Here is a 27,418-nt window from a genome sequence, read left to right as displayed (position 1 = left end):
ACCCCCACACCTGTAGGGTCTGACCTGCAAACCAGCGCTGGAATTGAGCCAGGACAGATTTTTGCCTGACTCTTCCATGATGCTCCTGCATTAACTTCTGAGTCTCAACCAATAGCTGCTGTGATGGATCCTGTGGCTCTGGAGCTTGTTGCACCTACAAGAAGAAACCCCTGAATTTTCACCACTTCAAAACAATCAGCACAAGACTGCCCTTGCTTGCAGTAGGGAATGCTCCTGGGTGGAATGCACCTGGGTGCTTATCTTGGAGCAGGAAAAGCCCCAGGCCTGATGGAGGTCAGCGGGGCACTTTTGGAATGCATCAGGGCCAGTGGAGATCCTGTAGGAAGCCTTGGGCCTGCTGGCAGCAATCAGATTCAGAGGGAGCTGGTGGAAAGCCTGATGGAAGCCCTGGGCCTGCTGCAGCTCCACAGGGAAACTTGTGGGCACCAAGCAGCAGGCTTGCAGTGCAAGCAGTGGGCACAGTGGCTGGCAGCAGGGCACTGGTGGGGACTGGAAAGCCTGTGGGAACTCTTCTGGGAGGCAGCAGGGCCAGGGCTGGGCTGGTGGAAAGCCCAAGGGAATCCCCAGCAGGCTCAGCTGGAGGCTGTGCAAAGGCCAATGGACGCCTGCCAGCAGGCCCAGGCACTCCTGAGGCAATTCCCTTTGCTCACCACTTCCCCTGCTGCATTCCAGTGGCAGAGATTCTTCCTTTCCATTGCACCTGGGGAGCTGAGAAAGAAGTGCCCAGGCACCCCAAGAACCACACCCTTCTAAGCCCCTTTGCTCACCCGGTGGCCACCCCAGAGGGACCTATCCCCACACAGCTCACCTCTGCTGCTGCCTGAAGCAGGCAGGGACACACAAACACAGGCACCAACACATGCTGACGGCAGCCCCCCAAAGCACCACCCAGCCCCATCTGAAGCCTCAAGGGCTCCACCCTCCAGACCTTGAAACCACCTCTGCTGCTAAGCCAGGCATGAGCCAGACTGGACCAGGCTCTGCCAGTGCCGAAACAGAAGCAGCAGTGGCCAGGAGGTCACCACCCATGACTGACAGCAAAAGCCACCTCCAAGGGACATCATCCTGCACCACCTGGCCACCAGCACAAGACACTCAGCAGCCTGCCAGCTGCCTCAGTGCCTGCCAGCAGGGCAGGGCCTTCCAAAAAGCCTCCCTGCATTCCAGGAGGTTTCAGACTTCCCACAGGACTTCTACTGCACCAGCAGTGGCCCTATGCAATTTCAGCTCCTCCAGGACTTCTATCAGGAAGACCCAAAGCTCCCTACAGGATTCCCGTTGGGTCACCAGTGGCCACGATGCCTCCCAAAAGCAATTGTATTGCTCCACCAGTGCCCTGCACTCATTGCACTCATCCTGCTGCAGCAGGCTCAAAGCTTAGCTCAATCTACTGCCTCAGGAGAGAAGGTTCTTGTCATTCTTGGCACTCCTCAGGCTCCTCAAAGCTCCTGAACACTCAATCTCTTCCCACCTCTGACTGGCGGAAAGCCTCAGAGCAGCCACAGATCAGCAGGGATACTGCTGTGCTAGGGAGAAGGCCTTTGGATGCCCCAGGCCTACGGGAAAGCAGCAGAGCCACTTACCACAAACCTGACAGAAGCTTTCCAGGGGTTTCCAAAGACCTCCCTGACATGTGCCCTACACTCCACAAAGATCCCCAAAGTCAAGCCTAGAACGCTCCAGACACCTCCCCCCCAAACACCTAACGTTCCCTGGCACCCCTGAATACAAACCCTGAGATGCCCCTGAGACTACTCTCAGCAAGAGACTCTCAAGACTCTGCTAAGAACCTCACTTTGACCTCCCCAGTCTGGGCACAGGGCTGCAGTCCCGGCCCTAGGGAACAAATGCACCCAACATTTGGGCACTGTGGGCAGCAAGGGCAAAAATAAAAGCCAAAAGACAGGATTTGGGTCACTGTGGGCTTTTATTGACACACCTGGGCACGGGGCAGAGGGGCTTTTACCCCAGCGACACACAAAGAATAGGGGAAGAACCAGACAAATCTCTGCACAGCTCAGCCCAGCTCCAATGGCAGCTCTGGCTGTGCTGACTCAGCACTGCCATGATTCTCAGCAGCACTGATTGGTGCTCAGCAGGGCAGGAGGTGTTTGTTCCTGCTGGAGCCCCCAGCCTCTGAGAAATGCAGGTGGAAAAGAGGAGATTTTGGGTCAATCTGCTGGAAAGGCCTTCTCAGGGTGGGGGCACAATTACCCCAACAGACCCAGGGTGGGGCTATTTGTGCTTGCTCTGCAGAGTGGGTTTGTCACCAGTGTGGATACAGCGGTGGGAAGTGAGACTGATTCTGCGAGCGAAGCTCCTGCCGCAGTCGGAGCAGGTGAAGGGCTTCTCACCAGTGTGGGAGCGGCAGTGGGATGTGAGATTGCTCCTTTGTGTGAAGCTCTTGCCGCAGTCAGGGCAGGTGAAGGGCTTCTCACCACTGTGAGTGCGGCGGTGGGAAGTGAGATTGCTGCTTTGCGTGAAGCTCTTGCCGCAGTCAGAGCAGGTGAAGGGCTTCTCACCAGTGTGGACACGACGATGCTGAATGAGAGCAGAGATGCGAGTGAAGCTCTTGCTGCAGTCAGAGCAGGTGAAGGGTTTCTCACCAGTGTGGGAACGGTAGTGTGAATTAAGACTGCCTCTGCTGGCAAAGCTCTTGCCGCAGTCAGAGCAGGTGAAGGGCTTCTCACCAGTGTGTACCTGACGGTGCCAGATGAGAGAGAAGCTGTGGGCGAAGCTCTTGCCGCAGTCCCTGCAGCTGTAGGGTTTCTCACTGCTGTGGATGAGTCTGTGCTGGATGAACTGTGAGCTCGTGGTGAAGCTCTTGCCGCACTCTGTACAGAGGAACAGAGTCTCTCTGGTGTGGGAGCGCTGGTGGATGGTTGGAGTGGAGCTGTTTTTGAAACTCTTGCCGAAGTCCCTGCAGCTGAAGGATTTCTCAGTGTTGTGCACACTGCGGTGACGATTGAGGGCAGACTTCTGAGTCAAACCCTTGCTGCAGTCAGCAGAGCCAAAAGGCCTCTCTCCGGTGTGGATTTGGTGGTGGGTAATGAGGTCTGAGTGGACTGTGAAGCTCTCACCACAGTCAGCACAGCTGAAGGGCTTCTCGCTGGTGTGGGTTCGGAGATGGACAGTGAGCTGAGAACGCTGAGCGAAGTTCTTGCCACAGTCAGCACAGCTGAAGGGCTTCTCACCAGTGTGGGCTCGGCAGTGGGCAATGAGGCTAGAGCACATGGTGAATCTCTTGCCACAGTCAGCACAGCCAAAGGGCTTCTCTCCCCTGTGTGTTTGGCGGTGGGAAATGAGGTGTGAGTGCACTGCGAATGTCTCACCGCAGTTAGAACAGGTGAAGGGCTTCTCGCTGGTGTGGGTTTGGCGGTGGGCAAGCAAGCTGGAGCGCACTGTGAATCTCTTGCCACAGTCAGCACAGCTGAAGGGCTTCTCGCCAGTGTGGGTCCGGCGGTGGACAATGAGATGTGAGCGCTGTGTGAATCTCTTGCCACAGTCAACGCAGCTGAAGGGCTTCTCTCCCGTGTGGATTCGGCGGTGGGCAACAAGACTGGAGCGGAGTGTGAATCTCCTGCCACAGTCAGCACAGCTGAAGGGCTTCTCTCCCGTGTGGGTTCGGCGGTGGACAATGAGATCAGAGCGCACTGTGAATCTCTTGTCACAATCAGCACAGCTGAAGGGCCTCTCACCAGTGTGGGTTCGGCGGTGCTCAATGAGCCTGTACCGCCGTGTGAAGCTCTGCCCACACTCAGGGCACTGAAGCAGCTGCTTGACTGGCACAGAGGGGGTTAATATGAACCCACCTCCCTTCTCATCTTGGTCATCTTCACCCTGAACATTCTCCTCATACTCAACATTATCACAGTCATAATTCGCCTCATCATCATCCTCTGTCTTGAAATCTTTCTTCAGGATGCACTTTGCCTGCTCCATCTTACTCTCTGGGTGCTGCTTCTCCTCCCAGCTCTTGTCTGGGTCCTTCCATGAGGCCATGCTAGTGAGGGACTGTTGCAGAATGGCTAAAGGAAAATGGACATGACTTAGAGCTGGGCAAGCAGGATGAGTATATAAAACTAGAATAAGGCTGTGTTAGGCCACACTGAAACAAAGGCCACATTGAAGAAACAAAGGCAGCATTTAATATAACTCGGCAGGGAGGCACTGTCCTTGGCGAGTCAGCGAACAACTCAAGCAGAGCAGAATCCAGCTAACTGAATAAGAAAGTAGGTTTGCAGCATGCAGCTACAGCAGCAAGTAAGTGCACCATGCAAATGGGGTATTTAGAGATTCAGCCATTTAGCTTCTTACATGTATGCATATATTATCTGTAACACATATAAGCGCGCCTCTACCAAATGAAGTTGTCACTCGCTTTTGATCCACATTGGATTGTGCGGTGTCCTTGCATATTGAGTTCAGCCCTTCTCTGCGAGATCTGCCTCACTGCAGATTGGTGCCCGAAACAGGGACCCTGATTTGGGGTACCCTAGGAGACACGGAGGAGGACAGGCCAGCGGAATGGGCCACTGGAAGAGAGCGATGCCTGCTAGCACAATGAAGCTAGGACGGGGTGGCAGACCAATTAGGGGGCCCTGAGGCTGACGACAAGAGGGGCAGCCTTCGTCACTGCAAGGGAGGCAAGCGGGACGCCGCATCATGGATAAAGAGGTAGCCCTTTCCTTGCTATCCTGCTTTTTAGAAAAGCAAAAAGTGAATTTTGATACAAAGTATTTGCCAGGACTTTGTGCCTACAGCTATGCTAAGGGTTTTTTCAAAACCCCTGATTCATATTTTGATGAAGCAGAATGGAGGGCGTTTGGCAATGACTCGGTTAAAGACTCCTCAGAACTCTGTCAGAGAGTTAAAGGAGAAGAGGCAGCTGTTTCCAGTCTTGGAGTCAGAAGCCCCTGCCACAGGGATCCCTATGCGAGTGGCAAGCTTGGCAGCAAAAGCTCAGATACAGGTGGAGGTGAGAAAGCCTTCTTGATCAGAATTTCCATCACTGCCTCCACCCCCAGAACCACCAGACTCAGGCTCCTATGTGTCTCCTGTATCTGAGGAGCCCGATGAGAGCCTGGAGTGTAGAAGCTGGAGTAAGATCACGCATAAAAAAGTAGCATTGTCTCACATGGAAGCAAGCACTCAGCCAGCAACAACATCAAAAGAACTCCGGCAGCCATGCGTACCAACTTTGCTGAGTGCCGCTGGTGACTCGCCCGCAGGACTCTGCTAAGCATCTGACAACGCAGACCCCCCCCCCCCCCCCCCCCCCCCCCCCCCCCCCGTGCCTCCACCAACAGCAACATAGGAAAAAGAAAAAAACACCAGAGAGACAGAGGGACAACCAACAGAGAAGAAAAAGAAGTAGAAGCAATGGGGACAGTAAGGGATGGGGGCTGAGAGACCGGATGGCTCAGACGAGCGATGCGAGCCTCCCTCCCCACCATCCCCCTGCGTTATCACCTTCCCCCGCTGCCCTCCCTCTCTCCCGCGTTTTTCTTTCCCTTGCAGTTGCTGCAAACACAACTATTTCGTTTCTTAAAGAAACAGGCTGAATTTGTGATAGCTATTTTGTGACTTGGTAAGATGTTTATTTTAGTAAGTTTCAGAATAATTTTAGAAGGGTAATTGTGATAAGACTTAAGCAATTAAAATAGAGTATGTTAAGTACTTGACAGCTGCACAGGTTTAATAGTTAATATAATAGAATGTTATAGTAAGAGTTGTTTCTAAGTGTATAACTTCTGATTTAAGATTCTTTTCCCTTTCTGGTACCAGAGTCTTTTCAAAGGAGCTCCATGAATGTACTATCTTCTTGATTTTCTTTGTTTTTTTGTCAGTACTGAGTTAATGGTTTCATTTCCTTTAGTTGATGTATTTTTTAAGTTGATGGATAATATAATTAAGGACTAGAGTTTGTAAATATAACTGTTGAATTTTAGGATACAAGGATATTGTAGAATATTTTTAAAGATTTTTTCTGTATATTTAGATAGCACTGGGATTATGTATAACTCATTAAAAATAAAGAGGGGAGAAAATGGAGAATAGAGGAAGGAAAGAAAAGAAAGTAGGAGAAGGAAAAGAGAACGTTGAGATTTCTGTGGTTGCGTCGTACAGACTAGGCCAATGGATTTGTTAGCCTAGGGAAATGAATATGTTTGCATCTGGTTTTGTATTTTTTTGTGCATTTGTTCATTTATCTTCACAGGTTGTTGATGGAGATCAGCTTGTTATGACCAGCCTGTTTTCTTAAAGTGAGCAGAAGTCTTGCTCAGATGGCAGAATTGTGGCAAAATCTTGAAAGGAGCACTGAAATAATGGTTGTATGTGCATAGATTATAAGGTTTTGATCATGGTTAAAGGATTTGGGTATTTTCACGAGGCTTAATGGAATGGATAATTGCAAAAAAAAAAAAAATATCAGTTTAGCACCTGTTGTAACAGCCAAAACCACTTAATTGGCACGAATGGGAATGTGGCTATCCAGTTGCAAGGGCCCTGCAAAGAGATGAGAAACACTGCCTTAAATTCTTAAAGCAAATAAAGCATTGTGGGAAAAAGGCCTAATACAGTAGCCTGAAAGCAACATCTAGGGCATGTCTTTGTATCGTATTTAGAAATTAGTAGCTCTTAAGCACAATAGACAGATGCAGTTCATAGCTAAGGAGTGTAATGAGAACATCAAGGTTTCTGAAAATCAGAGTGAATCCAGAACTATGGGAGTCTGAGGAAGACTATTAGACAACTAATACTCCTGTGAATCAACAACATCAATTGCCACACAGAACCAACAGAGACGTGGCACACCTGCACTCTCCTGTGACTGTGACATTCACCTGGACTTACTGGCATTTATAGAAAAAGCTTCTAGGATTGTTAGCTAAGCTTGGGTTGTTAGCTTCCCAAACTAATGCTACTAGAGCAAGCTCTAACAAATTTATTCTCTTTCTGATTTTAGCACCATGATTGCAGTGATTTTGAGGGAGTGTGCTGCTTTAATCTCTCGGATCATGGGGAGTCTATCCATAAACAGCTTGCTTGGCTGAAAAATCATACTAACCACATTGTTGCTAATGAAAATCCCTTTGACCAGTGGCTAACATCAATCTTTGCAGGTTTGTCTCCCTGGATACTACAGCTTATTAAGGAGGGCCTCTGCCTGCTGGGAATAGTACTGCTTATGCTTATATTACTAAGTGTAGGGTATGGATGCATTCTGAGGGGTGTGGATCGAGTTACCGGGGGTACAGCCCTGCTTGCCCAAAAACAAGAAAGGGGAATTGTTGCAGAATGGCTAAAGGAAAATAGACATGACTTAGAGCTGGGCAAGCAGGATGAGTATATAGAACTAAAATAAGGCTGTACTAGGCCACACTGAAACAAAGGCCACATTGAAGAAACAAAGGCAGCATTTAATATAACTCGGCAGGGAGGCCCTGTCCTTGGCGAGTCAGCAAACAACTCAAGCAGAGCAGAATCCAGCTGACTCTGCCTGAGATAAAGCTGGCTTGCAGCTGCAGCAACAAGTAAGTGCACCATGCAAATGGGTATTTAGAGATTCAGCCATTTAGCTTCTTACATGTATGCATATATTATCTGTAACACATATAAGCACTCGCTTTTGATCCACATTGGACTGTGCGGTGTCCTTGCATATTTGAGTTCAGCCCTTCTCCGCAAGATCTGCCTCACCGCAAGGGACAAGGTCGCTACTCTTACCTAGGGAAGATGGAAGCATCTGACCCCAGCACCTCAAACCCTGACATCCTGCCTGGCTCAATAAAGCTTCTGACACCTCCCAACATTCAGCTGAGGCAAAGAATGCAGAGTGGCCCTCAAACCTCCACTTCTTGCCATGGGTTGGGGGCAGATCTCCAATGCCTGTGCGGAGATCCCAGGTGCCGGTGCTGAGGGGGCTGAGACACCCTGGTCCTTACACAGTGCTCCCAGACTCCTCTTTGCCAGCCCTGGGCTGTTGGCAGGTAGCTTCCTGCCCTTTGATTTCTCCTGGTTCAGACAGGAGGCAGCAGTGCTCACCCAGGAAGACCAAACAACAACCTCCAACCCTCTCCCATCCACACTGCACATCCCAGCCACAAACACAATCTCCTTCCACACAATTAAACCAAACCTGCCTGAGGGGCAACCAGACTCCTACAGTAGAGGATGTCCCTCAGAGCCCCAGTGACAATGAAATGTGGGGGGTAAGAGTCTCTGCAGGGGGTTGGAATGTACCACAAGGATGAACAACAGCCTGGGGCCCTGCTGTTTGCCCCTACTCTGGGTTCTTCACCTGCTGGGCTCTTCACAGGGGCAGCGCTGCAAACTCTGCGCTTCTCCAGCACAGAGTGACAGAGCTGGTGCAGAGAGGACACAGCCCCTGCCAGAGACAAGCAAAGGGCTCAGAGGAGAGGACTTATCTGCAAGGGATGGCTCAGCACTGCCCAAAACCATGCAGCAGAAATGGAGCTTGCAGCAAGCAGCTCCCAAGCCCAGCACCATGTGCACAGCAGACAGGCACAGCTGCTGAACAGAGAAGAGCTGAACAAGCGCAGACTCAGCTCCTGGCCCAGCACACAGCTGCAGGGCAGCAACACAGGACAGCTGCCTCCACACAGCCTCTCACAGGCCTTGGCTGCAGCCTCCTCCCACTGCCTGCCCAGGCCTCTGCTGGATGCACCTGCATTTCCTAGCACCTGTGCCCCCACCTCTTCTCCCTGGCCCTGCTCACAGACCACACCTCACTCTCTACTCAGTTCTGTCCTGCATGCAACTCCTGCCAGCAGGGGTCAGTTCAGGGACAGCTATCTGCTCACCACTCCTCAACAGGTGGGCAGAGAAGCCCTGAGGACACACAACAAGGAAGGTTCCTGCTCCCTGCAGGTGCAACAAAGGGGGCAGGGACTTGCTCAGCTTCTTGCAAAGCCTCTTCAGCCCTCACTCTGATGCTGGAGGAGTCTCGGACTCCTGGACACACCTCACCCCTCCAGAACCATACACACACAGGCAGTCTAAAGAGACTCATTCCACAGCCTGGTTCGGCAAGAGAGCAGGACCGAGGCTAGCTCAGCTGAAACGCGCTTTCTTGAAGCCTTTTTTTCTCCTCCATTTTGAGGCTCCCTCGATCTGAGGAGCCCAGAAGGGGGTAAGGAGCGGCAGGCAGGTGCTAAGTGCTCACAGGAAGGTGAGTCAGAGGGGCGGTGCCTGGCAAGGAGAAGATTTAAATGAGGAGCTCGCCATCTCTGCTGAGCCCAGCGCAGTGCACGCCAGAGGAAAAAAAAAAAAAACAAAACGAAACAAACAAAAAAAAAAAAAACCCAACAACTCCCATTGGACCTTCAGGAAAGCAGACATGGTGTAAACCAGGTCCAAGCTGTATAATACTTGTAAAACTGTGGGCACCCAAACACAGCCCACCTGTAGGAATGCAGGTGTGCAGACGACTGGATGTGAGGAGTGCTGGAGCCTGGCACTCGAAGTCGAGGGAGACACAGACATTGGCTGCATTCGGTGTGAGCAGATTAATAGGCTGCTTAACCTGGTGGCTGAACTCAAGGGAGAGGTGGAACATCTGAAGGCTGAAAGGGAATGTAAAAGAGAGCACCACGCTCTGCAGTCCCCCTTGCCAGAGGGAGACGAACGGAGCAACCAAGGAGAATGGATGCAGGTGCCTGCCACAAGGGGCAAGGGAAAACCCTTCCAGCCATCTTCACATCCCCAGCTGCCCTTACACAACAGATATAGGGCACTAGAGGTTGAGGATGAGGTGATCTTGGAGCAGGCAGAAGCATCACCGGCTGGGAGGGCAACTGAGACAAATCAGTTGCCCCCTCACATCAGAACAAGTACCCAGAAGAAAAAGAGGAGGGTAATTGTTATTGGTGACTCCCTTCTGCAGGGAACAGAAGGCCCCACATGCCGGCCAGACCCCTTCCACAGGGAGGTCTGCTGCCTCCCTGGAGCCTGGGTCAGGGATGTTACCAGGAGGCTGCTTACTGTAGTGCAGCCCTCTGATTACTATCCCTTATTAGTTATACAGGCAGGGAATGATGAGGTTAATAACAGAGGGCTAAAAGCTATCAAAAGGGACTTTAAGACACTGGGGAAAGCAGTTGACGGAGCAAGGGCACAGGTTGTCTTCTCATGTTCTATACCCTTAGTCACAGGCTGGAATGCAGAGAGGAATAGGAAAGCATATTTGATGAACAAGTGGCTCAGAGGTTGGTGCCTCCAACATAACTTTGGATTCTTTGATCTTGGGGAACTTCACCTTGCCACAGGTCTGCAAGCAGCAGATGGGATACAACTGTCACAGAAGGGGAGAAGAACCCTGGCACATAAGCTAGCTGGGCTTGTTCAGAGGGCTTTAAACATGACAGCACCAGAGATAAATCAAAGGGAATTGAGGACAGTAGGCTAGAGCTAGGGGCCACAACAAACCCAAGCAGCGCTATAGGCTGGGGACTGAGTGGCTGGAGAGCAGCCAGGAGGAAAGGGACCTGGGGGTACTGATAGATAGCAGGCTGAAGATGAGCCAGCAGTGTGCCCAGGTGGCTAAGAGAGTCAATGGCATCCTGGCCTGCATCAGGAACAGTGTGGCCAGTAGGACAAGGGAGGTTATTCTTCCCCTGTACTCAGCACTGGTCAGGCCACACCTTGAGTACTGTGTCCACTTCTGGGCCCCTCAATTCAATAAAGATGCTGAGGTGCTGGAGCATGTCCAGAGAAGGGCAACAAAGCTGGTGAAGGGCCTGGAATACAAACCCTGTGAGGAGAGGCTGAGGGAGCTGGGCCTGTTTAGCCTGGAGAAGAGGAGGCTCAGGGGTGATCTTATTACTGTCTACAACTACCTGAAAGGACATTGTAGCCAGGTGGGGGGTAGCGTCTTCTCCCAGGCAACCAGCAATAGAACAAGGGGACACAGTCTCAAGTTGTGCCAGGGTAGGTATAGGCTGGATGTAAGGAGGAAGTTCTTCACAGAGAGAGTGATTTCCCATTGGAATGGGCTGCCCAGGGAGGTGGTGGAGGCACCATCCCTGGAGGTCTTCAAGAAAAGACTGGATGAGGCACTTAGTGCCATGGTCTGGTTGACTGGATAGGGCTGGGTGCTAGGTTGGACTGGATGATCTTGGAGGTCTCTTCCAACCTGGTTGATTCTATGATCACAGGGTTTGGTTTCCTTCTCTCCCTGCCCATTTCTGGCAGCTTGCTCTTAGCAGCTCTCCTGGAGCTGCCATCCCACAGCCCCAACAGAAAAGAAGGTTTGCTGTCACGGCACAGTGCCCATGCTCTGTGGGCAAGCTCCCAGCTGGCACATGGAGAGCTGCAGTACAATTCACTGCTTTCATCTCCTGAAATGCTGCCAGATTCTCTTCAACATCTCTCTGGGTGCCACGGACAGAGACACTGAGTGCAGCCTCAGCAAGTCTGCTGACCACACCAAGCTGTGTGGGGTCAGCAGACAGGCTGGAAGGCAGGGATCTATCTAGATGGACCTGGACAGGCTGCAGAGCAGGGCACAAGCCAACCTCAGGAGGTTCAACAAGACCAAGTGCAGGCTCCTGTAGCTGGGTTGAAGCAATCCCAAGCAAAGCACAAAGCAATCCCAAACACTGGGCAGTGCCAGGCTGGAGAGCAGCCCTGAGGAGAGAGACTTGGGGGTGCTGCTGGACAAGAAGCTCAACATGATCCAGCAGTGTGCACTTGCAGCCCAGAAAGCCAACCAGGGGTGACCAGGCTGAATTCCTGCCTGACCATTCCCAGGCCCTTCCCTCATTCACAGCCCATCCGTAGCCCTGCTGCCTTTGCTGTCCCATGGCCCTGTGCCCCCCATCTCTGCTGGGGTTGGAAGGGGGCGGAGTGGAAAATGTTGTGACTGAGGAAGCATCTGAAGAACTGGGGTGAAAGCAGGAGCTCAAGAATGGAAGGTCCTGAGACTAAAGGCCAGGAGGAGCTGGAGGCCTGAAAGAAGCAGCAACAGGTCAAGGGGGAAGGGTCACAGATCAGGGGTGAGGAGAGACCCTGCCACCTCCTCGCACAGGAACTGATGAAAGGGGACAGAGGGAGTGAGAGCTCAGGTGACTCCTGCCATGGAATATGGGGTGGGGTGTGTGGGCAAGACCCCAAAGGGCCTGCTTGGGCAGTGGTGGATGACAGGAGGTGTCAGGGGACTGTCCTGACCCAGGCAGGCTTAGGCTCTTTGTGCTTCCTGAATTAGTTCCTGCCTGCAACGTTGGAGATAGGAGCCAGACAGAGCCACACAGCTGCTGAACTAAGTCCTCCCACTCCCTGCAGCCTTCACCCTCCAGCTCTCCATCCACTGCTCCATCTGCACTCACTTGGTGCCCTATCAGAGTCCCCAGGGCCCCACCGAGGTCCCAGGCTGATCCACACAGCCAGCATGGCCCAGCAGAGGGACCTAGAGTAGGGCACCCTGGAGAAGAAGTGGGAGGAGCTCAAGAGGGCAAACTGCAGAGGTGGCCCAGAGGAACCGTCTGAGGATGTTCAGCCTGGAGAAGAGAAGGCTCCAGGCACACCTAAGAGTGACCTTCCAGGGCCTCAAGGGGCTACAAGAAGGCTGCACAGAGACTGCTCCCTAAGGCCTGCAGGGACAGCAGGAGGGCAATGGCTGCAAAGCACAGCAGAGCAGATGGAGATTGGATGGCAGGAACAAGTTCTGCACCATGAGGCTGCTGCAACATTGCAGGGTGCTCAGGGAAGGAGTTGAGGTCCCATCCCTGGACATATTCAAGGTGAGGCTCAACAGGGCTTGGGGCAGCCTGATCTAGCGCAGGATGTCCCTGACAACTGCAGGGGCTTGGACTCGATGACCTCTGCAGGTCCCTTCCAACCCAAACCATTCTATGGTTCCATGCTTCTAAATGCAGCTGCCAGGGAGAGGCAGAGGAGGAAACAGAGCGGGTGCAGGAGGACTGCTTTCCCACAGGCCTGCCTTGGGGTGCGTAGCAAAGCAACAAGCGAGCAGCAGATTCAAACGAGGAGCAGCAGCGGCGAAGCCACAGCCTGGTTCGGCAAGAGAGCAGGACCGAGGCTAGCTCAGCTGAAATGTGCTGTCTCGAAGCCTTTTTCTCCTCCATTTTGTGGCTTTCTCCATCTGAGGAGCCCAGAAGGGGCAGGGAGCGGCAGGCGCTAAGTGCTCACAGGAAGGTGACTCAGAGGGGCAGTGCCTGGCAAGGAGAAGATTTAAACGAGGAGCTCACTGCTGTCTCTGGTGAGCCCAGCACAGCGCCGGGGCGGGGGGGGGGGGAGAGAGAAAAAAAAAAATCTCCATACTAACTTAACTATCATCGGACCCTCAGGAAAGCAGACATGGTTCAAACTCCAGAGAAGGGCGACGAGGCTGGTGAGAGGCCTCGAGCACAAGCCCTACGAGGAGAGGCTGAGGGAGCTGGGGTTGTTTAGCCTGGAGAAGAGGAGGCTCAGGGGTGACCTTATTGCTGTCTACAACTACCTGAGGGGTGGTTGTGGCCAGGAGGAGGTTGCTCTCTTCTCTCAGGTGGCCAGTGCCAGAACAAGAGGACACAGCCTCAGGCTGCGCCAGGGGAGATTTAGGCTCGAGGTGAGGAGAAAGTTCTTCACTGAGAGAGTCATTGGGCACTGGAATGGGCTGCCTGAGGAGGTGGTGGAGTCGCCGTCCCTGGGGCAGTTCAAGGCAAGGTTGGATGTGGCACTTGGTGCCATGGTCTAGCCTTGGGCACTGTGGTAAAGGGCTGGACTTGATGATCTGTGAGGTCTCTTCCAACCTTGGTGATACTGTGACACTGTGAAACTAGGTCCAAGCTGTACAATACCCAAACAGAGCCCACCTGTAGGAATGCAGGTGTTCAGACGACTGGATGTGAGGAGTGCTGGAGCCTGGCACTCGAAGTCGAGGGAGACACAGACATTGGCTGCATTCGGTGTGAGCAGATTAATAGGCTGCTTAACCTGGTGGCTGAACTCAAGGGAGAGGTGGAACATCTGAAGGCTGAAAGGGAATGTAAAAGAGAGCACCATGCTCTGCAGTCCCCCTTGCCAGAGGGAGACGAACGGAGCAACCAAGGAGAATGGATGCAGGTACCTGCCAGAAGGGGCAAGGGAAAACCCTTCCAGCCATCTTCACATCCCCAGCTGCCCTTACACAACAGATATAGGGCACTAGAGGTTGAGGATGAGGTGATCTTGGAGCAGGCAGAAGCATCACCGGCTGGGAGGGCAACTGAGACAAATCAGTTGCCCCCTCACATCAGAACAAGTACCCAGAAGAAAAAGAGGAGGGTAATTGTTATTGGTGACTCCCTTCTGCAGGGAACAGAAGGCCTCACATGCCGGCCAGACCCCTTCCACAGGGAGCTCTGCTGCCTCCCTGGAGCCTGGGTCAGGGATGTTACCAGGAGGCTGCCTACTGTAGTGAAGCCCTCTGATTACTATCCCTTATTAGTTATACAGGCAGGGAATGATGAGGTTAATAACAGAGGGCTAAAAGCTATCAAAAGGGACTTCAAGGCACTGGGAAAAGCAGTTGAGGAGCAGGGGCACAGATAATCTTTTCATCTATACCCTTAGTCACAGGTTGGAATACAGAGAGGAATAGAAAAGTGTATTTGATGAACAAGTGGCTCAGAGGTTGGTGCCTCCAACATAACTTTGGATTCTTTGATCTTGGGGAACTTCATCTTGCCACAGGTCTGCAAGCAACAGATGGGATACAACTGACACAGAAGGGGAGAAGGACCCTGGCACATAAGCTGTCAGGGCTTGCTGAGAGGGCTTTAAACTAGAGTGGAAGGGGGAGGGGTTCAAACACGACAGCACCAGAGATAAATCAAAGGAAACTGAGGATGGTAGGCCAGAGCTAGGGGTAAAAGCAGCAGCCCAGCTGAAGTGCAGTACACTAATGCATGCAGTATGGGTCACAAACAAGAGGAGCTGGAAGCTTTGGTGCTGGAGGAAAACTATGATATTGTTGCCATCACTGAAACGTGTTGGGATGACTCACATGATTGGAGTGCTGTAATCAATGGCTACAGACTCTTCAGGAGAGACAGGCAAGGGAGAAAAGGCAGGGGAGTGGCTCTGTATATTAGGGATGCTCTGGATGTCATGGGGGTAGAAATCAAGGATGATCAAGTTGAGTCTTGGGTGAGACTTAAGGCAAAGGCCAACAAGACTGATACCCTGGTTGGAGTCTGTTATAGACCACCCAACCAGGAAGAAGAGGTTGATTTATTACTCTTTAAGCAACTGGAGGCTGCCTCAAGATCACCTGCCCTTGTTCTGGTGGGCGACTTTAACCTACCAGACATCTGCTGGGACTTAAACACTGCAGAGAAGAAGCAGTCTAGAAGGTTTCTAGAATGTGTGGAAGACAACTTCTTATCCCAGCTGTTACGTGAGCCTACCAGGGGGGCAGCCCTGCTTGACCTGCTGCTCACAAGTAGAGAGGGGCTGGTAGGGGATGTGGTGGTTGGAGGCTGCCTGGGGTCCAGTGACCATGAAATTATAGAGTGTTCAATACACGGAGAAACCAGGAGGGGCATCAACAGAACCTCCACACTGGACTGCCCAAGGGCAGACTTCAGCCTATTTAAGGAACTAACTCAGAAAGTTCCTTGGAAAAAAGCCCTTGGAAACAAAGGGGCCCAGGATGGTTGGAGCTGCTTCAAGAAAGAACTCCTGAAGGCACAGGAGCAGCTGTGCCATTGAGCCGGAAGATGAGCCGATGAGGGAGGCAGCCAGGCTGGATGGGCAGGGAGCTGCTGAAGGAATTAAAGATAAAAAGAGAGCGTATCACCTTTGGAAAAGAGGAGAGGTGTCCCAGGAAAAGTTCAAGGAAGTTGTTAGGTCTTGTAGAGGAAAAATAAGAGAGGCAAAAGCCCACTTGGAGCTCAGGCTGGCCACAGCTGTGAAAGAAAATAAAAAGTGTTTCTTTAAATATCTGAATGGCAGAGAAGGGCCAAGGACAACCTCCAGTCCTTGTTAGATAGAGAGGGGAATATAGTGACAAAGGATGAGGAAAAGGCAGAGGTGCTTAACACCTCTTTGCCTCAATCTTCACTAGTGGGACAGGTTGTCTCCAGCACAGCTGGATTCCTGAAGTGGTGGATGGAGTCAGGGACCAGTACAGTCCCCCTCTAATCCATGAGGAAGCAGTAAGGGACCTGCTGCGTCATTTGGATCCTCACAAGTCCACAGGACCAGATGGGATCCACCCTAGGGTGCTGAGAGAGCTGGCAGCTGAGCTGGCCAAGCCACTCTCCATCATTTATCAGCAGTCCTGGCTCACTGGAGAGGTCCCTGAAGACTGGAAGCTGCCAAGGTGATACCCATTCACAAGAAGGGTCGTAAGGAGGAGCCAGAAAACTACAGACCTGTGAGCCTGACCTCAGTGCCTGGCAAGGTGATGGAACAGGTCACCTTGGGTGCCATCACAAAGCACCTACAGGATGAACAAGGGATCAGGCCCAGCCAGCATGGGTTTAGGAAGGGCAGGTCCTGTCTCACCAACCTGATCTCCTTTAAGGATCAGGTTACCTGCCTGGTGAATGTGGGGCAGGCTGTGGATGGAGTCTACTTGGACTTCAGCAAAGCCTTTGACACTGTCTGCCACAAGAAGCTCCTGGCCAAGCTGGCAGATCATGGTTTGGACAGATTCACTCTGTGCTGGATCAAGAACTGGCTGGATGGCAGAGCCCAGAGAGTGGTGGTGAATGGTGCCACATCCAGTTGGCAGCTGTCACTGGTGGTGTTCCCCAGGGATCAGTGCTGGGCCCAGTCCTGTTCAATATCTTTATTGATGATCTGGACGAGGGCATTGAGTCCATCATCAGTAAGTTTGCAGATGACACCAAGCTGGGAGCAGGTGTTGATCTGTTGGAAGGTAGGAGAGCCCTGCAGAGGGACCTGGACAGGCTGGATGGGTGGGCAGAGGCCAATGGGATGAGATTTAACAAGGCCAAGTGCAGGGTTCTGCACTTCGGCCACAGCAAGCCCAAGCAGCGCTATAGGCTGGGGACTGAGTGGCTGGAGAGCAGCCAGGAGGAAAGGGACCTGGGGGTACTGATAGAGAGTAGGCTGAAGATGAGCCAGCAGTGTGCCCAGGTGGCCAAGAGAGCCAATGGCATCCTGGCCTGCATCAGGAACAGTGTGGCCAGTAGGACAAGGGAGGTTATTCTGCCCCTGTACTCAGCACTGGTCAGGCCACACCTTGAGTGCTGTGTCCAGTTCTGGGCCCCTCAATTCAAGAAAGATGTTGAGGTGCTGGAACATGTCCAGAGAAGGGCAACAAAGCTGGTGAGGGGCCTGGAACACAAACCCTATGAGGAGAGGCTGAGGGAGCTGGGCCTGTTTAGCCTGGAGGAGGCTCAGGGGTGATCTTATTACTGTCTACAACTACCTGAAGGGCATTGTAGCCAGGTGGGGGGCGGCCTCTTCTCCCAGGCAACCAGCAATAGAACAAGGGGACACAGTCTCAAGTTGTGCTGGGGGAGGTCTAGGCTGGATGTTAGGAGGAAGTTCTTCACAGAGAGAGTGATTGGCATTGGAATGGGCTGCCCAGGGAGGTGGTGGAGGCACCGTCCCTGGGGGTCTTCAAGAAAAGACTGGATGAGGCACTTAGTGCCATGGTCTGGTTGACTGGATAGGGCTGGGTGATAGGTTGGACTGGATGAGCTTGGAGGTCTCTTCCAACCTGCTTGATTCTATGATAAGGAAGGCCAAAGCCCTCTTGGAACTGAAGCTGGCAAAGGAAGGAAAACAGAACAAGAAAGGCTTCTTCAAATCCATCCAGTAGGAAAAGAAAGAATAGGGAAGGTGTGGGGGCAGTGCTGAACCAGGAGGCAGCCTGAGAACTGAGGGTGCAGAGAAGGCAGAGCTGCTGAATGCCTTCTGGGCTTCACTCTTGACACCTAAGGCTGAACTCTCCTAAGGACTCCAGACCCTGGACAAAGGAGAGGAAGCCTGCAGGAGGGAGTGCCCCCACTGGTCAGTGCACACTGGGTTAGGATCAGTTACACACATTGAACATTCTCAAGTCCCTGGGCCCTGATGAGATGCACCCAAGGGTGCAGAGAGAACTGCCTGACATTATTGCTCTACAACTCACCATCGTCTTTGCCAAATCAGGGCAGACAGGAGAGGTGCCTGAGGGCTGGAGCAGAGCCAATGGCACTGCAGGCTTCAAAAAAAGTAAGAAAGAGGTTCCAGGGAACTACAGACCAGGCAGCCTCACCTCCAGCACTGGAAAAATGATGGAGCAGCTCCTGCTGGAGAGCATCTCAAGGCACTTGGAAGAGAAGAAGGTTATCAGGAGCAGTCAGCATGGATTTACCAAGGGGCAGTCATGCTTCACTAACCTGAGAGCATTTTAGGATGCCATCACTGAATGGGCAGATTCATGGAGAGCAGTGGATGGAGTCTGCCTTGGCCTTAGCAAGGCCTTTCACACCATCTGCCATGACATTTTAGTGAGCAAGCTGAGCCGGTGTGGGATGGAAGAGCAGGCAGTGAGATGAGTTTTTAACTGGTTGCAAGAGAGAGTTCAGAGGGTGCTGAGCAATGGTGCCAGGTACAGCTGGAGAGTTGTGACCAGTGGTGTCCCCCAGGGACCACTGCTGGGGCCAGTCCTGTTCAACATCTTCATCAATGACATTGATGAGGGCACAGACAGACAGAGGCTGCTCAGCAAGTTTGCTGCTGACACCAAGCTGGGAGGCTTGGCTGAGGCAGCTGCAGGCTGTGCTGCCATCCAGAGAGACCTGGGCAGACTGAGAGCTGGGCACAGAGGAACCAGGGGAAGTTCAACAAGGACAAGGGCAGAGCCCTGCACCTGGGGAGCAATAACAACCTGCACCAGTACAGGCTGGGATGTGATCTGCTGGAGAGCAGCCCCAAGGAGAGGGACCTGGGGGTGCTGGTGGCTAACAAGTTACCCATGGCACAGCAATGTGCCCTTGTGGCCAAGAAGGCAAATGGCATCCTGGGGTGGATTAGGCAGAGTGTGTCCAGCAGATCAAGGGAGGTACTCCTCCCCCTCTACTCTGACCTGCTGAGACCTCATCTTGAATACTGTGTTCAGTTTTGGGCTCCCCAGTTGCAGAGGGACAGGGATCTGCTAGAGAGGGTCCAGCAGAGGGCTAAGAAGATGATGAGGGGACTGGAGGGCATGGCTGATGAGGAGAGGCTGAGGGACCTGGGGCTGCTTAGTCTGGAGAAAAGATGACTGAGAGAGGATTGGATAAATGTCTGTAAGTATCTGAAGGTTGCCAGGAGGGGGGAACAGGCTCTGCTTACTGCTCCCTGGGATAGCACAAGGAGCAATGGGTGTAAGCTGCAGCACAGGAGGTTCTGCCTCAACACAAGAGGGAACTTCTTTACTCTAAGGGTCACAGAGCACTGGAACAGGCTCCCCATGGAGGTCCAGGACTCTCCTTCTCAGGAGAATTTCAAGGCCTCTCTGGATGTGTTCCTCTGTGATCTGTGTCAGATAGGACTGTCCTGCGCTGCCAGGGGGGTTGGACTCCATCATCTCTTTGGGTCCCTTCCAACCCCTAACATCCTCTGAGCCTGTGACAATGAAGAGGCCAAGGCCAAGGAGGAGCAGAACAAGAAGAATGCTTAAAAAGGTTTCCAACTGCCTGGAAAAACAACCCAAATCCCTTCCCAGATGAACAGACTCAGACAAATCCTTGGGCAGATCTGAAAAGCTCTCAGGGAACTCTGCAGTCACTTTCCAGGCTCACTCATGTCTTTGGCACTCTGCACAAAGGCTTCAAGAGCTCTGCAGCTGCCCTCAACGTGCCCAGCACAGCTCTCTGCCCACAGAAGGCCAGCCTGGAAGGGACCCCAAAGACTTTCTGCTCAAACCTTTCCAGCTGACACTGCACTTGCCATCAGCTGGACCAGCTCCTCACAAGCTGACTTTTAAAGCTGCCCAGGCCAGGGGAATCCACCACTGACCTTGGGAGACGATTCCAGGGCCTGACCACGAGCAACAAACTTTTTCTACTGGACTGCAGGCTTCCAGTTCAGCTCAGTTCCTGCAGCAGCTACTTCACAGCTGCCTCTTGAGCATCACAAACTCTGAGGCACAGCTGCAGGCCAAAGCAACTCTCCTGCAACTTCCAATCGGATAAAAGCTCCAACCCAGCCCTAACCCAGATCCCATCCAGCTTCACAACACTGCTTGTTCAGTTTCACTCCACTGAAGCTCTGCTCAGTGTCCAGATCCAAGCATTCACAGAATGGTTTGGGCTGCAAGAGACCCCAAAGCGCAGACAGCTCCAACCCCCTGACATGGCCAGGGACACCTGCTACCAGACCTGGCTGCATAAGGCCTCCAATCTGGCCCTCAACACCTCCAGGGATGAGGACTCCACCACCACCCTGGGCAGCCTGTTCCAATCCCACATCACACTTGCTGTAAAGAAATTCTTCCTCATCTCCATCCTAAGCCTCCCCTGCCACACTTCCAGGCCATTTCCTCTCCTTCCATCACCTGACACTGCCAAGAAGAGACCAACCTCACCTCACTGCAACCTCCTCTCAGGGACAGGGCAATCAGCTCTCCCCTCAGCCTCCTCTTCTCCACACTCAACACCCTCATCACCATCAGCTGCTCCTCCCCAGCCCTCTTCTGCACACCCTTCCACAGCTTTCTTGCCCTTCTCTGCTCCTCCTCCAGGTCCTCAATGATCTTCTTCCACTCACTGCCCCAAAAGTCAACCCAGTATTCACCCTGTGGCCTCACCAGGGCCCAGAACAGGGGGACAGTCCTGGCCTGGCCCGGATGCCCACACCACTGCTCAGCCTTGCACACCACTGCAAGTGCTGCAGCCACTTTCACCAACCATTTCCTTCCTTTGACAGCTCAGCAGGCAGCAAAGAGCACAGCTGCAATTTCTTGCTCTGCTTCTCAAGCTCCTCCAAGGAAACTTCAGGACTTCTTCCCAACAAAACCACTCAGGACAGCCTGACCCCACTCAAATCAAAAGCAAGGCCTCAGACACAAGCAGACTCTGGACATCTCATCCTGCTCTCAATGCTCCCTGCTCTTCTTCCACAAAGCATTTCTCCATCTCCACAGCAACGGCAGCAGGGCACAGTGCCCCTGACAGCAGAGGGACAAAAGCTCTGCACAGCTATCAGCCTGCAGGCAAACAGCAAAGGCTCCACCTGGCCTCACTCTCTTTGTGGCCAGAAAACCTTGAGAGGAACTGAACAGCAGCCTGAAAGCTGTCACCAAATCTTTCTGCCTAAGGAAATGGAACCTAAGAACTCCCAGACACCCACTCTGCACATGGCTGCCTCCTGCCTGCTGCAGCAGGGAAATGCACTCAGGCTCAGCTTTAACAGCCTGCTGGGGCTTTGCCTGGGGCCTTGCTTGCTGCTCTACAGGAAATGCACTAGAAAACACCCTCTGTACTCCATGAGTTGGAAGCACATCAAATCCTAACACACAAATGCCTCCACACACACCACTGGAAATCCCCAGCTGCGCTCAGCCTAACATGCACAAAGAGCCTACTGCAGACAGGGCAATATTCCTCCTGCCCACAGCTGCCAGCTCAATTCACACCTTCCTGACACAAATCACTCCACATGTGCCTGACACCCTCCCTGCAGGGCTCCAAGGCCAGCCCACATGAGGCCTCAAGCAGACTGCTCCAGTGCAAGGTTTCCCTGCCCACAACTAGAGGATCCCTCAGGTCCCCACCAAGCCAAACCACTCCATGACTCCAGCATCAAACACAGGACACACAACACCCACAAAAACAGGCCTCACATGGACAAGCACTTGGCAGCTCCCTTTGCACAGACCCAGACCAGCACTCATGCACACCACCACAGCACACTCCAAGCACAAAGCTCTCTCCAACACCAGTGGATACCATTACAGCACAAGGGAGCAGCTCACACCCCTCAGCAGCTTTCAGCAGCTCCCTCTTGTCCCAGTGCTCAGCACCATCCCTCCTGCCTCCATTCAACTGCCCTCAGCTCCCAGCTGCACACAGCAAGGCTCAGAAGAGAGATGCTCAGCACTGGAAAGCTCAGCACAAAGCCACTGCAGCAGAGACAGCACAGGCACTGCACACAGCATTTGACTTCTCAGATGGGGACAAGATCTCAGCCTGCTCAGAAAGCACTCCACGACCTCTGCCTGCACACCTCAGCCACTCTGAAGCACAACAACATTCTCAGCCTGGCACACACAGGGAAAACAAAGCCCAGCACAAAGTGGGGGGTCTGGCTCTGACTCACCACCAGCACCTCTCCTACACAGACTGGCTGAGAGAGCTGCAGCTGCTCAGCCTGCACAAAAACAGCTCTGGGCTCTCCTTGCAGCCTGCATCTCAATTTCTCAAGGGCACCTACAGGCAGGCTGGGCAGGGACTGTGCACAAGGGCCTGTGAGGATAGGACATCAGGCAGTGCATTCAAACGGGAGCAGGGCAGAGTTAGGCTGCACAGCAGGAGCAAGTTCTGCACAAGGAGGCTGCTGACACTCTGCAACAGCCTGCCCAAGGAGGTGCTGAAGGCTCCAGCCCTGCACACAGTCCACATCACAGCTCATGTGCTCCTGGGCAGCCTGCTTCAGCTGCACCTGGCCCTGATCACTGCCACAGGGTGCACAAGATCACCTCTCAGGGGCCCTTCCAACACGATGCCATCTGGCCAAGTCTAGCACCCAACACAAACTGCACCATCAAGCCCTGCAACAGCCTGCCCAGGCCACTGCTGCACTCCCTCATCCTGCAGATGCTCAACAGCTCTGCAGCTCTCATGCTCAGGGACAGGCCTCAGTGCTCGTCTGGCACTGCTCAACCCAGCAGCTCCACTCTGCCAGCTTCAAGCCTTTGGCCACACCAAACTATGCTCTCATTCTACCAACTCCAACAGCAAGCTCCAGTATCCTGATGCTTCACACACCAAAAACACCAACTCCAGAGCTTCAGCCCAAGGCAGAGGACAGCTTTTATTGCTAGGGATTCCGGTGCCACCAGCTTGGCAAAAGCTAAACCCTTTCAGCTGTCCAGTTCTACCTGCAAGAGCACACAGAGACTCCTCAACTCCTCTCAAAGCACACCATTGGCAGCAAACTCTGCACACCATTGGTAGTGCAAAGAGGACTCTTAGGAGGTACTGCACAGAGCACTACAACAGCAGCTGAGATACACAAGGCCAGAGTCTGCCTTGGACACCACTCTCCAACAGACCTCCTCAGGACAAAGCTTTCCAGCCATAGCCTACCTCAGACACAGTTCTCCAAGCACCTCCTCAGGACAAAGCTCTCCAAAACCTCCCTCCAAACCAGGACAAACCCCAGGCCTCCATGACCCCTCCCCACCACACCTCTCTACCCCCCAGTAACAAACCAAATTGAAGCAGCAAAAAATGAGCTCAGCCAAGGCCAAAGGCAGGCTGCAAACCTGCTGCACATAGCACAGATCAGGTCCACACTGCAAAGGGAGAGACTCAGGGAGAAGAAAAGGGCAGAACTGAGAGTGCAGCATTTGCGGGGCAGTGCATGCAGGATTATGGCAATAAAATAACACAGAGGACACTTCCAGCTCCACCTCCAGGACTCCCTGGCCCCAGGAGGACTGCACTTGGCAGTTGCACAAAGCCCAATTCTTAAACCCAGAACAATCCCTTACCTGAAAGGGCCTGCAAGAAACCTGGGCAGGGACTTTGGACAAGGGCCTGAAGTGATAAGGGAGAATGGATTGAGGCTGCAAGAGGGAAGACCCAGACTGGACACTAGGAAGAAATTCCACACAGTCAGCCCGGGGAGACACTGCAGCAGCCTGCCCAGGGGTTTGGGAGTTCCCCTCCCTAGAGGTCTTCAAGGCCACACTGGGTGAGGCTTTCAGCAATCTGGGCTGCTGGGAGGTGGCTCTCCACATGCCAGAGAGTTGCAACTGGGTGACATTTAAGGGCCCTTCCAGCCCAAACCATTACAGCAATGCAGCCAAAGGGCACAAACTGCAGTTCAAGACGAGCAACAGCAAAGGAGCCTGGAAGGAGCAGGCTGGGGCAGTGGAAGGCAGCAAAGAGCTCAACCTCAGCTGCTGGCCAGAGCCACAGCTCTTCACAACTCCTAAAGGCCTCTAAAGAATTTCAAAACTCCTCCAAGTTCCTGAAGACACCTAAAGATGCATTCAACTCTCTCAACAGCACTGCAGACACTTGCCTGAGTTCTGCCTTTGACAAACTCTTCAAACAGGCCTGAAAATCACCAAAACAGCTTAGGAAACTGCAGAAGTTCCTAAAACCTTTCTGCAACTCTTCCAACTCCTTCTGCAGAGACTTTAAGGACCTTCTGGGTCACCTTAAGCCTTCCACACCCTTCAGAAAGGATGAAACAGACTTAAAGCTGCATTGAGAATCATCAACATCTCTTTAAATATCTTGAAGGCCTCATCTCAAACCTCACACAACTTCCTCAAACCTACCCCAACACTACCTCAAAACACAACAAATCCCTTCAGAGCTGATCCACAATACTTCACATCTCATTCCAATCTCTTCTGCAACTCTCCACAAGTCACACAAAGTAATGCTCAAGAGAGACTCTCCAGGCTCATTCATCTGTTTGGCACTCTTCAAACACACTCAAACAGGTCTCAAACTGCCCTAAAAGCCATCAACACCTCTGTACTGCTCTCAAACACCCTCACAAACTGATTCAAATCCTCCAAATGCCTTACAACTTTGTAAAGCAACCTAATGAGGCTTCAAAATCTCCCTTGTGAGGCTTGAAGCTTTTCAGCAGTTTTATGGCACTCAAACTCCTTTGTGCAAACCACTTCAACAGCATCAAAATCTCTTCAAACATCACCAAAACGGCCTGAAAATGACCACAACAGCTGCAAAAGGCATTAAAAAAGCCTGAAATTGGACAAAAGAGGTCCAAAAATCATTAAAAGTTCCTGCAAGTTTTTAAAATATCTTCCAAAAAATCATTAAAAAGGCTTGAAAATAAGAAAAATATTTAAGAAAAAAGCTATTAAAGAAACACAAACTAAAAAGTGTTTAAACATTTTAAAGGCCTCAAAATAACGAAAATATCTTTGAAAAAGATTAGAAAAAAAGCCTGGAAAACTTCAGAAGAGCTTCAGAAGTCACTGAAAATGACCAGAATGAACCAAAATCCCCTCCAAAGCTCACTCCAGGCCCTGCCCAACTCCTGCACACTGATTGTGCACAGCTCTCACACAGCTTCTGCCTCTGCCACTCTCCAGCAGCCTTCACAAACCCCTCCCGAGCCTCACAACTGCCTCACAAAGCCTCACCAGCTGCTGCCAACGCCTGCAGCTGACCAAACCCTCAGCACAAGCCCTTCCAAGCCCCTGCCACTGCCCAAACCCCCTCACCACGCACCCAAACCTCTCGCCCGGAGCCTCACACACACTCGCACCACTCTGCGCCTCCTCAGCCCCGCACACAGCCGCAACACAAAGCGCCAAAAGCTCTCCCCAGCTCCTCACAGCCTCGCACCAACTCCCCACAGCTCCACAGAACCTCCGCACAGCTCTCGCCACAACCTCCCTGCCCACACAGCCTCAGCCCCTCCCGCCCAGCCCTGCCCCTGCCCCGCACCACACACACCATGGCGCCGGCCCCACCCCAACGCCAACTCCCGCCCTGCCCCGCGCCGCCCCGGGGCCCTGCCACACACTTCCGCCTCCGCTCCCGCCGCCCTCAGCCCCTCCCGGCCCCAGCCCCGCTCCTCTCACCCACGCCCGACCCACACAGCCCCAGCCCCGCTCCGCTCCCGCCGCCCTCAGCCCCTCCCGGCCCCAGCCCCGCTCCTCTCACCCACGCCCGACCCACACAGCCCCAGCCCCGCTCCGCTCCCGCCGCCCTCAGCGCTCCGCAGCCCACTCAGCCCCTCCCGGTGCCGCTCTCGGCTCCCCCAGGCCCCGCAGCCCCTCCCGGTGCCGCTCTCGGCTCCCCCAGGCCCCGCAGCCCCTCCCGGTGCCGCTCTCGGCTCCCCCAGGCCCCGCAGCCCCTGCCGGTGCCGCTCTCGGCTCCCCCAGGCCCCGCAGCCCCTCCCGGTGCCGCTCTCGGCTCCCCCAGGCCCCGCAGCCCCTCCCGGTGCCGCTCTCGGCTCCCCCAGGCCCCGCAGCCCCTCCCGGTGCCGCTCACGGCTCCCCCAGGCCCCGCAGCCCCTCCCGGTGCCGCTCTCGGCTCCCCCAGGCCCCGCAGCCCCTCCCGGTGCCGCTCTCGGCTCCCCCAGGCCCCGCAGCCCCTCCCGGTGCCGCTCTCGGCTCCCCCAGCCCCGCAGCCCCTCCCGGTGCCGCTCTCGGCTCCCCCAGGCCCCGCAGCCCCTCCCGGTGCCGCTCTCGGCTCCCCCAGGCCCCGCAGCCCCTCCCGGCTCCTCTCCCCCGCCACCCCTCACGCTCCCGCAGCTCTCTCACCGCAGCGCTGCCCGCGCACACCACAGCCTCTGCTCCAGCGCTCCCACGACGCTGCCCAGCACCAGCCAAAATGGCGCTCACGCCCCTGGGGCCGGAGCCCACAGCGCCCTTGGGGGCGGGGCCGCTCTGCCCACGCCTCCCATTGGCTCTGGCTGCCAGCTCTGGGCGGGGCCTTGCCGCACCTGCGCCCCCTTGCGCTCGGCGCCGGAGGGGCGGGAGGGAGCCCTGGGCTCAGGCTGCTGAGGGCGGAGGCTGTGGGGCTCGGGGGGGGCTGTGGCTCTGGGGGGTTCTGACACCTCCGGAACCTCTCTGCACAGCTCTGCAGAAGGCCCAGCACGAGGAGCAGGCACTGTGGGGCCAGGCCCAGGGGCTCAGGCAGGAGCACCCCTGGCTGCTGGCCCAGCACTGCCAGCTGCAGGCACTGGCACTGGGGGGGGGGGGTAAAGCCCTGAACCCCCAAACAGCCTATCCTGACCCCCTGTGCACCTCCAGGCAGCCCACGCTGGACCCTGGCACATGCAGAAGGAGCTAAGACCCAGCCCAAAATGCCCCCAGGAAAGCCACAACAGAAGCCTGAGACCTCCAAGTGCCTCCCTGGCACCCTCAGGTACCCCCTGGCACCCCAAAGGACCAGAAGCTCACTGGGGTGCTGAGGGCAAGATGGACACACTGGGCACAGGGCTGGGGCTTGCTGAGGGCAGGGACAAAGGCAGAGCTCAGCTGGGGGGCACAGAGATACCTGCAGAGAGCAGGGCACAGCTCTGTGCCCCAGGGCAGGCAGAGACTGCCACCTGCCAAGTGTGATTGTCTGCACTCTGCTGCAGCTGCTACACTTACAGACCCCTGCAGACCTTCACAGATCCCTGCAGGCCACGAGGTGAGACAAAGGGTACCAGGAACAGGAAAGTGATGCTGACAGGCAGGAGGCAGGGAGAGAGCAAAGAGAAATAGGAGGTTCCTCTGCCT

General features: G+C 53.9%; 2 protein-coding genes across 4 annotated transcripts in view; one reads left to right on the top strand and one right to left on the bottom strand.

Moving 5' to 3' along the window:
* The window catches only part of LOC135174253 (gastrula zinc finger protein XlCGF26.1-like), a 182,787-nt gene that overhangs the window by 134,103 nt on the left and 21,266 nt on the right, over positions 1-27,418 (top strand). The gene's annotated exons all lie outside the window — the stretch shown is intronic.
* On the bottom strand, positions 1,930-26,883 carry LOC135174252 (gastrula zinc finger protein XlCGF57.1-like). Of its 2 annotated transcripts, XM_064141475.1 has the most exons (3): positions 26,453-26,601; positions 6,466-6,531; positions 1,930-4,049 (listed from the first exon to the last, which is right to left on the bottom strand). In XM_064141475.1, exon 3 carries the CDS (start codon positions 4,021-4,023, stop codon positions 2,257-2,259), a length of 1,767 nt encoding a protein of 588 aa, XP_063997545.1. In that variant the 5' UTR covers positions 4,024-4,049; positions 6,466-6,531; positions 26,453-26,601; the 3' UTR covers positions 1,930-2,256. The 2 variants fall into 2 exon arrangements, with proteins under 2 accessions (XP_063997545.1, XP_063997546.1); XM_064141476.1 differs by lacking the exon at positions 6,466-6,531 and having other exon boundaries at positions 26,453-26,883.

Source organism: Pogoniulus pusillus, unplaced genomic scaffold (assembly GCF_015220805.1).
Source record: "Pogoniulus pusillus isolate bPogPus1 unplaced genomic scaffold, bPogPus1.pri scaffold_51_arrow_ctg1, whole genome shotgun sequence".
NCBI lineage: Eukaryota > Metazoa > Chordata > Aves > Piciformes > Lybiidae > Pogoniulus > Pogoniulus pusillus.
This window is presented reverse-complemented; position numbering and strand designations above follow the sequence as displayed.